General features: G+C 49.5%; 1 protein-coding gene across 3 annotated transcripts in view; it reads right to left on the bottom strand.

Annotated features, from left to right (window-relative positions):
* The window catches only part of ADAP2 (ArfGAP with dual PH domains 2), a 24,187-nt gene extending 10,778 nt beyond the window's left edge, over positions 1-13,409 (bottom strand). The window contains exons 1-5 of one of the 3 annotated variants that reach the window (XM_005877610.2): positions 13,005-13,409; positions 11,292-11,383; positions 7,444-7,523; positions 6,003-6,115; positions 761-907 (exon numbers count right to left, since the gene is read on the bottom strand). In XM_005877610.2, the coding sequence (XP_005877672.1) occupies positions 761-907; positions 6,003-6,115; positions 7,444-7,523; positions 11,292-11,380 (429 nt within the window). In that variant the 5' untranslated portion in view covers positions 11,381-11,383; positions 13,005-13,409. Of the gene's footprint in view, positions 1-760; positions 908-6,002; positions 6,116-7,443; positions 7,524-11,287; positions 11,384-13,004 lie in introns of all 3 variants that reach the window. The other 2 variants (XM_014548872.1, XM_014548873.1) reach the window with 2 other exon arrangements.
* Between the last annotated feature and the right edge of the window lie 152 nt (positions 13,410-13,561).

The following is a 13,561-nucleotide window of genomic DNA, read 5'->3' as shown; positions in this document are numbered from 1 at the left end:
ACACCAGTGTCCAGCCAGTCTGAGCAACAGCAGAGAACCCACCATGGACTGAATGAGAGCCAGGTCTGATTTCCTGGACCTTTAAGTTGTGCTTCTCAAACTTTAATGTGCATAAGTATCACCTTCAGATCCTATTAAAATGCAATTTCTGCAGCCCGTGGGGGGCCAGCGTGTCTCAGTGGTTGAGCGTCGACCTATGAACCAGGAGGCCGTGGTTTGATTCCTGGTCAGGGCACATTGCTTGGGTTGTGGGCTTGATTCCCAATGTGGGGCATGCAGGAGGCAACTGATCAATGATTCTCTCTCATCATAGATGTTTCTCTCTCCCTCTCCCTTCCTCTCTGAAATCAATAAAAATATTAAAAATTTTAAAATAAAATGCAGTTTCTAATTCAGTAGGTCCAGGGTGGGCCTACACATCGAGAAGCAAGGCCCCAGAGTGCACTGCTGCCGGATCTTCTCTCCATTCCTCCTCCCATAGTCGGGATCCTGGTGCCACCTGGACTCGCCATCCCCGGGCACAGTCCTTCTGCTGATGGACTCCCCTTGGTGGACGTGAACCGTCCACACACACCCACTCGACCTGTCAGGTTCCTCTCTCTGATCTCACTCTGCCTTCCTCACACCTCTATCTCTGACCAGAAGGTGACGCTAGGTTTAGGCAAACAGTAGCTGCAGATCTCAAGAGGGTTAGTCGCTGGGCCTGCAGAGTCCTGGGGTGCGGAGCTGGAGGCCGGCACGGCGAGGCCAGGCAGCTCACCTTGCCGCTTTCGTGATACACAAACAGGTTCCTGATGCGGCCGTCTCTCCGGTAGGTGATCTGCAGCCCGTGGGGGTTCCCTATCTTCTCTGTCTGGAAGGTGGCATTCAGGTCCTTGATGTGGATGACAGCTTTGGGGCTTTTACCCTGAAAGAGACAGACAGTCCGCAGGGAGTCGTCTTATCGCCTTCACCAAGGCCTCGAGCAGACAGATAACCAGCCTGTAACTTTCCATGGGTTCTCCCTGTTCTTGCTCTGACATTAGGACACACGGATGCTCCTGCTGTCCTGTGTTCAGCCATCCCACCATTCCTGCTTGCTCGGCCTGGCCTCTCGAGTTGGAATGGGGCTTGGAAAGGCCTTAACGCAGGGCTTTTCAAAATTTTAGCCATGGAAGTTTCTCTGAAGCAAGTCATCTGTGGAAGCCACCCAATGAAATAAAGCAGATAAAAGCAGATGTGGGGTACTGGCTGGTCTCAGGGTTCTGAAACAGTGCAATCACTGATTCATGCTGAGCAGGGGAGAGAAAAGAGTGCTTTCCTTCAAAATCCGTAAGAGAGAAAAATTATAACAAACACCGGGGAGCTGTGGGAGCCATTGAAACATGTGCCTATTGCATTTAAATAAAAATAGCGCCGAACCGGTTTGGCTCAGTGGATAGAGCGTCGGCCTGCAGACTCAAGGGTCCCAGGTTCGATTCCGGTCAAGGGCATGTACCTTGGTTGCGGGCACATCCCCAGTAGGGGCGTGCAGGAGGCAGCTGATCGATCTCTCTCATCGATGTTTCTAACTCTCTGTCCCTCTTCCTTCTTCTCTGTAAAAAATCAATAAAATATATTTTGAAAAAAATTAAACATAAAAATAAATAAATAAAAATAGCCTTGACTGGTTTGCTCAGTGGATAGAGCGTTGGTCTGTGGACTGAAGGGTCCCGGATTCAATTCCGGTCAAGGGCACGTGCCTGGGTTGTGGGCTTGATCCCCAGTAGGGGGCATGCAGGAGGCAGCTGATCAATGATTTTCATCATTGATGTTTCTATCTCTCACCCTCTACCCTTCCTCTCTGAAATCAATAAAAATGTTTTTTTAAAAAGACAAGAAAAAAAATAAAATAAAACTTCAGTTCTTTACTCAGCCCCATTTCAAATGCTCAAGTAGCCACTCGAGGCCAGTGGCTAGGGTATTTTGTTGTTGTTGTTAATTCTCACCCAAGAACATTTCCCCATTGATATTTAGAGAGAGTGGAAGGGAGGGGGAGCAACAGAGAGAGAGAGAAACATCGATGTGAGAGAGATACATCGTTTGGTTGCCTCCTGTACACGGCTCCATGATGGAGCCTGCAACCAAGGTATGTGCCCTTGACCAGGAATCGAACCCAGGACCCTTCAGTCCACAGGCCAACGATCTATCCACTGAGCCAAACCAGCTAGGGCTGGTGGCTAGGGTATTGAACAGGGCAGGCATAGAACTGAAGAAAGTCTATTAACAGTCTTCTCTAGAGGGAAAGTTGGTCATATCTATTACCATGTTGAGTGTTCTGCTTTGACTCACAATTTTGCATCTAAGAATCCACCCCAAGGAAGTAATTGCATTTCTGTGCAAACATGCATGCCAAAGATATTTATTGCCATGTTACTTACTGGTATACTAGCAGAAAAAGAAGGAGTGTTTTACATGTCCATTAAATAATTATATCATGGTACATCCACACAATGAAATACCACAAACATTTTTAAAAGACTAATTTAGCCCTCACCAGTTTGGCTCAGTGGATAGTAGAGCATCGGCCTGCAGACTGAAGGGTCCCAGGTTCATTTCCATTCAAGGGCACATGCCCGGGTTGCTGGCTCAATCCCCAGTAGGGGGCGTGCAGGAGGCAGCCAATCCATGATTCTCATCATAGATGTTTCTATCTCTCTCTCCCTCTCCCTTTCTCTCTGAAATCAACAAAAATATATTTAAAAATAAAATAAAAAAACTAATTTAGATCAATATTACTAATATGAAATCCATGAGAAATACCAAGTCCCAAAACAGGATGCATAGTAGGAACCTACTAAAACAAAGAAGGGGTCCCCTTCCCCGTTATTCTCACTAACACTTGACATTGCCAATTTTTAACATTTTTGCCAATATGATGGACTTGAAATTGGGCCTCACTGTTTTCATTTAATCAGCTATATTGAGGTATAATTGACAAACAAAAAATGGTACTCATTTTAAGAGTACAGTTTGATTTTGACAAGCATATATTCCCTTGTAACCTCTACCACAATCAAGAGATTCAACATCACTGTCACCCCAAAAGTTTCCTCTGCCCCTTTACAGTCCATCCCCATCCACCCCACCTCAACACCAGGCAATCACTTACCTACTTTCTACTGATATAGAGTAGTTTTGCTTGTTGTAACATTTCCTATACATGGAATTATGTAGTACATACTCTTGTATAAGGCTTCTTTTGCTCAGAATAATATTTTTTAGATTAATCCTTATTGCATTTTTTAGTAGTTTGTCCCCCTTTATTGCTGAGTAACATTCCCTTCTATGGATGTATTACAATTTGTTTATTCATTCAGCTGTGGATGGACATTTGAGTTCTTTCCAGGTTTGGGCTATTATAAATAAAGCTTCTATGAACATTTTTTTTTTTGGATTTATGTTTTTGTTCCACCTAGAAGTGGAATGGCTGGGTTGTGTGGTTGGGTATACATTTAACTTTATGTAAAATTGCCAATGCCCTAGCCAGCTTGGCTCAGTGGATAGAGCGTCGACCTGCGGACTGGAGGGTCCCAGGTTCAATTCTGGTCTAGGGCACATGCCAGGGTTGTGGACTCGATCTCCAGTGGGGGGCATGCAGAAGGCAGCCGGTCAATGATTCTCTCTCATCATTGATGTTTCCATCTCTCTCCCTCTTCCTTCCTCTCTGAAATCAATAAAAATATATTTTAAAAAAATAAAATAAAATTGCCAAATTGCTTTCCAAAGAGGTTGTATTATTTATGGATGAGAGTTTCAGTTTCTCCACATCCTCGCCAATACTTGGTGTTGTCAGCCTGTTTAATTTTCGCCATTATGGTGGGTGTGCAGCATCTCATTGAGGTTTTGGTCTGCACTTCCCTGACTGCCAGAGACATCGAGCGTCTCTTCTTACCCTTATCAGGCCTTTTGGTTTCCTTTTCTGTAAAAGGCCAGTCCATTTGCTTTGCCATTTTTCTAATGGACTTTTTCTTCTTGATTTGTAGGTTTTTGTTGTTTTTTTTTAATATGTTCTGAGTATCAACATTTTGTTATGCCGAGATATCTTTTGAGTTTCACTTTCTTTATACTTTATTTACTTTCTTGTATTACCCCAAATTTTTACATAAAAATAAGTTATCTTTATAAGTTAAATTTTTTCCTTTTTGGGGGAAAGAAATTTACAAGACCAAAGGCAACTTGTGTTATTTTTAGACTGTTTTAGACTAAACAGGCTTAGGACTGAGAGAAGGATCCACTTTTCCCAACCAAATATGAGCTCTCCGGGAGACCAGCCCCCAGCGGCTGCTGGGGTTCAGTGGCCCCTCCTAACTCTGCTCCACTTTCTCTTCCTGCCTCTTGTGCCTGCAACATTTTTCAGGTCTTTAAACTGAAGACTAATAAGAAATCCCTACTCTTGCCCTAGCTGGTTTGGCTCAGTGGATAGAGCATAGGCCTGCAGACTGAAGGGTCCCAGGTTCAATTCCAATCAAGGGCACATGTCCAGTTGAAAGCTCAATCCCCAGTAGGGGGCGTGCAGGAGGCACCCAATCAATGATTCTCTCTCATTATTGATGTTTCTATCTCTCTCTCCCTCGTCCTTCCTCTCTGAAATCAATAAAAAGATATTTAAAAAGAGAAAAAGAAATCCCTACTCGTACTTGGAGGATAAATACTCTTCATCCCTCATCATTTTTCACTTGGCTCTAGACTGCGGCTACACATCGCACAGGTCTATCTAGGAAAGCAACCGGGGAAATACACAGTAATTCCTACATGTAGGAAACCGAGCAAGGTGAAGGCCAACGCTCAGAGCCTTCTGTTGGTCACTCCCTCACATTCTCATCTATTTCCCTTCTTAGCACTTCCTGCCACCTGCTATATCATATGTTGATGTTGTTTGATCACCACCTGTCTCCTTCCACTAGCATGAAAGCTCCGAGAGAAGAGGAGCTTTGTTTGGTTCACTGCTGTGTCCCCAGTGTCTACAATAATGTCTAGCATATTGTAGGTGCTCAATAAATATCCCTTGCGTGTATGAAGAAATGAAGTCAAATCAAGTGATCATCAAAGGCTTAATCATGGACCAGTCGAAGCTTATTCTAAGTCCCTTCCTCTCTGAAATCAATAAAAAGATATTTAAAAAGAGAAAAAGAAATCCCTACTCGCACTTGGAGGATAAATACTCTTCATCCCTCATCATTTTTCACTTGGCTCTAGACTGTGGCCACACATTGCATAGGTCCATCTAGGAAAGCAACAGGGGAAATACACAATAATTCCTACATGTAGGAAATCAAGCAAGGTGAAGGCCAACGCTCAGAGCCTTCTGTTGGTCACTCCCTCACATTCTCATCTATTTCCCTTCTTAGCACTTCCTGCCACCTGCTATATCATATGTTGATGTTGTTTGATCACCACCTGTCTCCTTCCACTAGCATGAAAGCTCCGAGAGAAGAGGAGCTTTGTTTGGTTCACTGCTGTGTCCCCGGTGCCTACAATAATGTCTAGCATATTGTAGGTGCTCAATAAATATCCCTTGCGTGTATGAAGAAATGAAGTCAAATCAAGTGATCATCAAAGGCTTAATCATGGACCAGTCGAAGCTTATTCTAAGTCAGCGGTTCTCAACCTGTGGGTCACGACCCCTTTGGCGGTCGAACGACCCTTTCACAGGGGTCGCCTAAGACCATCCTGCATATCAGATATTTACATTACGATTCATAACAGTAGCAACATTACTCATGAAATAGCAACGAAAATAATTTTGTGGTTGGGTCACAACATGAGGAACTGTATTTAAAGGGCCAGAAGGTTGAGAACCACTGTTCTAAGTGAACAGAAGGTGTGTTTTAGTGGGCTGGACTGATTGTATCACCAAGGGAAAATGGGATGTGGGGCCTGAGATCACCCACAAGACAAGTCACTATTGATTAAAAAGCAGACCTCGGTGGGGTGAGAGCCCAGTGCGCGGGAGGGGACCCCTCCCGGGTCTGGCCTCTTACCTCTTCCTTAGTGTAGTACTTCAGAAGGCCTTCTCTTGCCAACAGGACAAATCTCCTCCTCAGGAACTGTGCGTTGTCCCTGCCCCGCTTCCACAGGAACCCTTCCCGGTTACCTGAGCCACCGAGGACGACAAAGAGTGAGCACCCACCGCCTTAAGACAAACAAGCAGCTCACAATCCTCGTAGGGTCTCGGGGTACAATGAACCTCCCGCCGGCTGCTAAACTGTCTCACATCTAACGAACGTGGCTATTTCAGATGCAGGACACGGGGGTCCTATCTGGGGCCAAATTTCCAATGTTCTTCCTTGGCTGTTTCTTAAGAAGGCACAGTACACCCTTACGTAGGCTAAGTACTGAGACACTGTACCGATGATTTCCCGTGGACATCAGTCCGGGGGCGCTCTCCAGAGCGCAGGAGTAACGCACGCCCTCTAGGCGCCTGCGGCTGAAGAATGCCAGATGCTCCTGGGAGCTGGGAGCGTTGAGCACTGGCTGCCTCTGATCCTCAGAGTGGTTTTGTACACTTTGCACTCCGGGTCGGTGTCAGCCACAGGTCCAGGGCCACCGAGGAGGTTGTGCCTTGCACAAGGGCATGAAGGAGGGCGAATTCCGGCCCATGCACCTTACCGAGCCTGTGCCACACCGGGGGCTACAGCACAATCCTCGTAGGGTCTCGGGGTACAATGAACCTCCCGCCGGCTGCTAAACTGTCTCACATCTAACGAACGTGGCTATTTCAGATGCAGGACACGGGGGTCCTATCTGGGGCCAAATTTCCAATGTTCTTCCTTGGCTGTTTCTTAAGAAGGCACAGTACACCCTTACGTAGGCTAAGTACTGAGACACTGTACCGATGATTTCCCGTGGACATCAGTCCGGGGGCGCTCTCCAGAGCGCAGGAGTAACGCACGCCCTCTAGGCGCCTGCGGCTGAAGAATGCCAGGTGCTCCTGGGAGCTGGGAGTGTTGAGCACTGGCTGCCTCTGATCCTCAAAGAGTGGTTTTGTGCACTTTGCCCTCCAGGTCGGTGTCAGCCACAGTTCCAGGGCCACCGAGGAGGTTGTGCCTTGCACAAGGGCATGAAGGAGGGCGAATTCCGGCCCATGCACCTTACCGAGCCTGTGCCACACCGGGGGCTACAGGAGCCAGGCGCAGGGGTGTGATCCTGGTGGGTGAGCCTCCCTGCAACTCACAGGAAGGACTCTACACCCTTGCGGCCCCGCAAGGACGTGCAAACACGCTTCCTGTCCATTCAGACCGCAAACCCCACCAACTGCTGTGTTGCCATTTCAGAGGCAGAGGAACCCATGCCTGGGCCTCTGTGGCCAGAGTGAGGGCAGCAGATAGCTCTCGGCTGGACCTCGCTTCTAAGAATCAGGCACTTTGTTTTCTAGAACTCACTGCAACAGAGACCTCGAAAGGTGATGAAAATTAACCGTACCTGAGACTGAGATGGTTTTCCCATCGGCCATAAACTCCTGTCTCTCATATTTAGCTCGAATCCACTGTTCCTTTAAGACCCTAAAAAGAGAGAACCTCCGGTCAGCTGTGTCTGATACGTGCTCTGCCCACAGTAACTGTCTGAGGCCCCGCGGCTGCAGGCGGGAGCGTCACACAGCGGCCTCACTGCCTGCTCAAAAAAAAAAAAAAAAAAAAATTAAAAGATAACAATTCCTGACCTTTACTTGTGGTAAATAAATAATAAAAAAAACGTAAAGCACATATGTACATACATCGAAATGATAGAATTTTTTTTTATAAATAAATGGGAGATGGCGACGTAACCACGAAACGACATACGTCGAGTCGGACGTAGCCCGAGGACTGCCTCTGAACTTGGGGAATATGCCAATAATATTACACCTACCGACCCCTTAGGGTAGCTTTAAATGTATATAAAGGGCGTGGAGCCATGCTTGGCACAGAGTGGGTGGTTTGATGTTAGCCCCATCAGGTACTGTCTTCCATGACCCGTGCAGAAAAACCATGCAGCCAAAAGGAGACTTAATTCAATCAGTTGGTTCTCAGATAGAAACATCAATGATGAGAGAGAATCATTGATCGGCTGCCTCCTGCGCCCCACACTGGAGATTGAGCCCACAACCCAGGCATGTGCTCTGACTGGGAATCAAACCATGACCTCCTGGTTCATAGGCTGACATTTAACCACTGAGCCACACCATCCGGGCCCGAGGTTTATGTGACCTTTTCCCCACAACCACAGGGAATGGGCTAGAGCTGGGCATCTGGCCCAACTGGTCAATCAGAGCTCTGCCCAGGGCCATGTGGACCAAAAGGAGCAAGACTGAGAAGGGAGGTGAGTTAGAAGCGCTCTCTGGGATCAAACTGGGAGCTGGAGCTGGGACCGAGCCGTGGTCTGGCTCCAGCTGCATGAAGAAGCCCGGCTGAGAGAGAGAAGCGGGACTGAGAGCCAGAGAGGCTCTGAGAGGCTGCTGGTGTTTGTCCTGGCTTGTCCTTCCTGGGGCGGCTCCACCTCTGTCCTCCCTGCAGCCTGGTCCCCAGAACCCACAGCATCTTCTTTCTAAGCTGGTTTAAACTGGGTTTCTGTCACTTACCATCGAGAGTCCTATCTAGCTTTTCGGCGTTTGCCTTGGAGGAGGCTTGGGTGCAACTTTCTTCACTTGTTCCAGACCTGGGGTCACCTGACAGACACCAGCCGCCTCCGTCAGGCTGCCCAAGTTTGACCCCAAGGAGGTCAAAGTCATCTATCTGAGGTGCAGCGGTAGGGAAGTCAGTGCCAACTCCGCCCTGGCCCCCAAGATCAGCCCCCTGCGTCCATCTCCAGAAAAGACTGATGGTGGCATTGCCAAAGCAGCCTCAGGCAGTGATCGGAAGGGTCTGCAGATCACAATGAAACTGTCCGTTCAGAACAGACAGGCCCAGACTTAGGGCCTCTGCCCTGACCATCGAAGGCCTCAAAGAACCACCATGAGACAGAAGGAAGCAAGAAGACAGGAAGCACAGTGGAAATACCACTTTTGATGAGACCGTCAACATTGCCCGAAGATGCGGCACCGACCTTTAGCTAGAGAACTCTATTGAACCATTAAAGAGATCCTGGGGACTGCCCTGTCTGTGGGCTGCAATGCTATTGGCCACCACCCTCATGACATCATAGATGACATCAACAGAGGTGCCATGGAATGCCTAGCCAGTTAAGAACTACAAAGGGAAATATTTCAATTAAAGATCATATGACGACGACACCAGCAACAAAGAGTCCTACCTAATGCACAGTCCTCACCAGGACATTGAGGAACCCTGAGCCACAGGATCAGAGCTGGGAGAGGCAATGGAGACTGAGGCCCCAATCCTGGTGCTGGAAGTGGGGAGTTTAGAGGACTTTTAGGATAGGAGGGAAGAGGCCATTAGTATTCAGCTAAATGGGGTTAAAGCACAGGCCTGTTGCTGGAGTCATGACAAGTAGTGTCTGTGTAGTGCGGGCAGAAGGCCTAGCACATAGTAGGTGCTCACCAAGTGCTTGTTGCCTTCCCCTTGGAGCCAAGGGCTGAGTGGCAGAGATGAGGCAAGAGGATCAGGCCCTCAGGCCTGACACATCCCTCTGCGGGGCCAGGCACTAGGCAGCACTCTGAAGCTGACACTGAGAAGTGGATTAAAACTAGCATTTCAGCCCAGCCAGCATGAGGTGACTCAGTGGTTGAGTGTCAACCTCTGAACCAAGAGGTCATGGTTCAATTCCCAGTCAGGGCATATGCCAGGATTGCTGGTTCAATCCCCAGTGTGGGGTGTGCAGGAGGCAGCCAATCAATGATTCTCTCTCATCATCAATGTTCTATCTCTCTCTCGTCCTTCCTCTTTTAAATCAATAAAACTATATTTTAAAAACAAACAAACTAGCATTTCAGGTGGTGTATGAGGTTTTTACATAAATTATTTCATTTAATCCACCACGACGCTCTGATGTAGGCATCATTACCCAGATTTCAGAGGCGAGGATGCCACGAGTCAGAGAGGTTTGGTAACTTGTCCACCTTCTCCCAAGCCAGGTCATGGTAGACTTGGAAAAAGAACTGAGGTCTCCCGAGCCCAAAGCTGAAATCGCAGGCCCCCCAGGGATGGTTGTGTCGTTTGTGCCCTGTCCTAAAGCATCCTGCTGTGAGGCTAGAGGACAATGTAGCTGAAATGCAGCCGGCTTCTTGCAAGCCATGTCCCCATGAGGTTGCGTCTGCTCAGAGGGACAGACACACCCATTGACATAGGTGCTGTCTAGCAGCCCTGATGGCAGGGCTGGGTCCCTGGTAGACAAGTTCAGGCTCAGTCAATCTGCAGAGGTCTGGGGTCACTAGGTACCAGTGTCACACGGACCCTCGCCTCCAGGTCAACTGAACCCTCCTACTGCTTCACAGATCCTCCCCCGACCTCCCCCCACCCTCATTGTATCGGATTTTCTCAATGTCATGGTTCAGTCACCCAGACCCTGGTATCAGATGGGCTCGTCCCAGCTTTGCCTCTACAAGCCTCAAGTTTTCCATCTACATCATGGGGGCGACGGCAGTGTTTATCGCATGGGGTTGTTGAGAGAATTCAACAAATTACTGCACATAATTATTTAGCACAGGGCCTGGTATATAGATAAAGATCAATAAATACTAGCAGCTACTATTGTTTTTATGGTTAATATTTAGGGATCTGGGGCCCAAGTGGCTGCTTTGGGACAGTCCTAAGCATAGCACTCCATAGGAAGTTGCTGAAATACATTTGTTCTATTAAAATACCAGTGTTTCGACCTATCTGGTTTTGCTCAGGGGTCCTGGGTTCGATTCCGGTCAAGGGCACATACCTCGGTTGCAGGCTTCATCCCCTGCCCTGGTCAGGGGACAAGCGGGAGGCAACCAATCGATGTGTCTCTCTCTCATCAATGTTTCTGTCTCTCCCCCTCCCTTCCACTCTCTCTAAAAATCAATGGGGAAAAAATATCCTCAGGTGAGGATTAACAGAACAATAAAATAAAATACCAGCGTTTCTCTTCTCTATCAAGTTAGCCATCACCTGTGAGAACATCAGAGGCAAATGGAGCAGATAATAGAGAAAATGCCCCCTTTTAGAGCGATGGAAGCTGAGTCCCAGAGGGAGAAATTGACCACCCAAGCAATAAAGGTAGAGAGGGCTTAAACTAGGTCTCATGTGTTCTCCGTAACAGTACCAAACCCTTTCCTGGGTCCACCTGCTGACCAGGCCCATGGACAAGACCACCGCAGGCAAAGACCCGGAGGTGGGGTTGGGGCCAGGAATCATGCACTCACTCACAGGCAGTCGCTGGCCTGAGGGATGTAATAGAAAGCGGGGACTCTGGCTTCATACTTGGCCTTCACACGGAGGTTCCCATTGTGGGTCATAAACTGCAAAACAACAGCAATTTGATGGTAATATTAGAACTTGCAAAATATGAAATGAAACCATGGTCTACCCAGAAGGCCACTGTTCTCACTGGCTCCTCCGCTGAGTCAGGAGACAGTCGTAGGGGAATTTCACACTGCCCACCAGAATTAACCAAAAAATAAAATACCAGCGTTTGCTAGAAAGGCCGGAGCAATGTGGTGCTGGAACAACTACGCCTCATAGAGGCAGAGTGACCATAGTTCACTTGATCCCCTTAACCATTTTAATATTACCATCTCTATTTTAGAGGCTCAGAGAGGTTAGGCGATTTACCCAAGGTAACACAGCTAATACATGGAGAGCTGGGATTTGGACCCAGGCTTGTCTAACTCCAAAGCTCATGTTCTTCCTCCTACCCCACCACCACACCCCCCCCTCCACAGCTGGCCAGGACCCCCAGCAACAGTGCCCGCAAGTCTGTAGGCAGTACAGGTAGCTGAAGACTGAAGTCAATGCTGACCCCCTAGAGTTCTAGATCAGGATTATCACTGGGGCCCTTTGACACCTGAGAGACCCAGAGACACATGGGCCAAGAGTCAGCATGCAGCAACAGCAGTGGCATATGTGGGGTGAGGGCAGTGTGGGAAGAAACATCGGGCTTTTCATAGAGTGAGCCCTATTCTTCCCCCCGCCCCCGCCACCCCCCAGGGGCCACTGAGCTGTATCACAGGATTTCCATGGGCTTTGGATCTTGGGTTCACATCCCAGCTGTGCCACTCATTCACGGAGGGACCCTCGGGCAATACTTAACCCCTGAGCTTCAGGGAGCTCACCTGCAGCACTGGAGGTACCAGTATGAGGCACAAACAAATAACCTTTGGGTTGCGGGTTTCCTGACCTTCTACGCTAGCATGTAAGCTCCATGTGGACAGATTTTGCCTTGCTCGCTTTAGCTGCTCCAGCACATGGTGGGCATCCAGTAACTAAGTGTTGAAGGAATAAGTAAAGCATCTAGCCCAGCGGCCTAGCACAGTGCCTGGCACACAGCGGGCGCTCAGAGACCGTGGGCCTGCTTCCCCAACAGTCCTGAAATCCTCCGCCAACCAGCACAGTTTAGGACCGCCTGCTCTCAGACGGTGTCCTGGCCAAATTGTCATTTCCCTCCAGGCTGAAGGTGTCCTCCATCACCATAGGTCAGCGGAGCCAAGTAGACCCCTTCCTGGCTAGGGGGGCTGGGAGGGCGAGAACAGACTCAGGATACTGGACCTGGGATGCTTCCGTTCCAGTCCAAGGCTTCAGCTAATGAGAACAGTAGCTGCTAACTGACTGGTACTTTGTACCTGCATTGAGCCCCGTTTAATCCTTACAGCAGCCTGTGAAGGGGAGGGGGGGGGGTGTCCCCATAACACAGATGTGGAAACTGAGGGTCCACAACTAGGGTTAAAAAACCAAGCTCAGGGCCTCCCCGTCCTAAATAAACAAGTGAGGACGCCAGGATTTGAACTCGGGGCCTCTGTCTCAGCCACAGGTCTGATAGGCTGTGTTTTCTTTCCCGAGTGATGCCTCTCTCTGGGCCTGAGTCCTTCCCTGTAAAATGGGGGCGCCCTGCCCGCCGCCGCCGCCCCCTGCGCCCCTTGCTACCTCCACAACACTGTCGTCCCAGAAGTCCAGCCTCAGGGACTTCACTTTGCTGATGTCTGGGAAGTTCCGGTGGACTCCGGAGCAGTTCAGGCAGATGAAGACGCCCAGCTTGTAAGAGGCCCAGTCGGGGTCTGCGGGCGAGAGGGCGGCAGCCGGACTAGGTGGGGAGCTGGGCGAGGACACCAGGGCTGGCCTCCCGGGGCGATGCGCGCGCTGAGAAACCTTCTCCCCGGGGCCCCCGCCTTGGGGGCACCAAGAATGCCAGCATGGACCCGGTTCGCCGCGCGGTAAAGACCTTGGAACAGAACCATCTGGAAGGAGTTCTGGGAATCGGGCAGGAGGCTGCAGCGCGGGACGCCGAAACCGAGAGGGGAGCGCGGTCCGAGCGGCCCCGCCCGGCAGGGGAGCTGCAGGGGGAAGCCTGGCCCACGGGCTGAGTCAGGACACTCCTGCGGGAACCTGACACTTCCCACCCGGTCCACCTCCGCAGTTTCAGAGGCTGCGGGGCAGGAAGGTGGGGAGACCGGGGGCGCCTGGGGGAGCGGGGCCTGCAGGGT

This window comes from Myotis brandtii, unplaced genomic scaffold, assembly GCF_000412655.1.
Source record: "Myotis brandtii unplaced genomic scaffold, ASM41265v1 scaffold523, whole genome shotgun sequence".
Lineage (NCBI taxonomy): Eukaryota > Metazoa > Chordata > Mammalia > Chiroptera > Vespertilionidae > Myotis > Myotis brandtii.
Note: the sequence above shows the minus strand (reverse complement) of the source record. Positions and strands in the feature narration are given on the sequence as shown.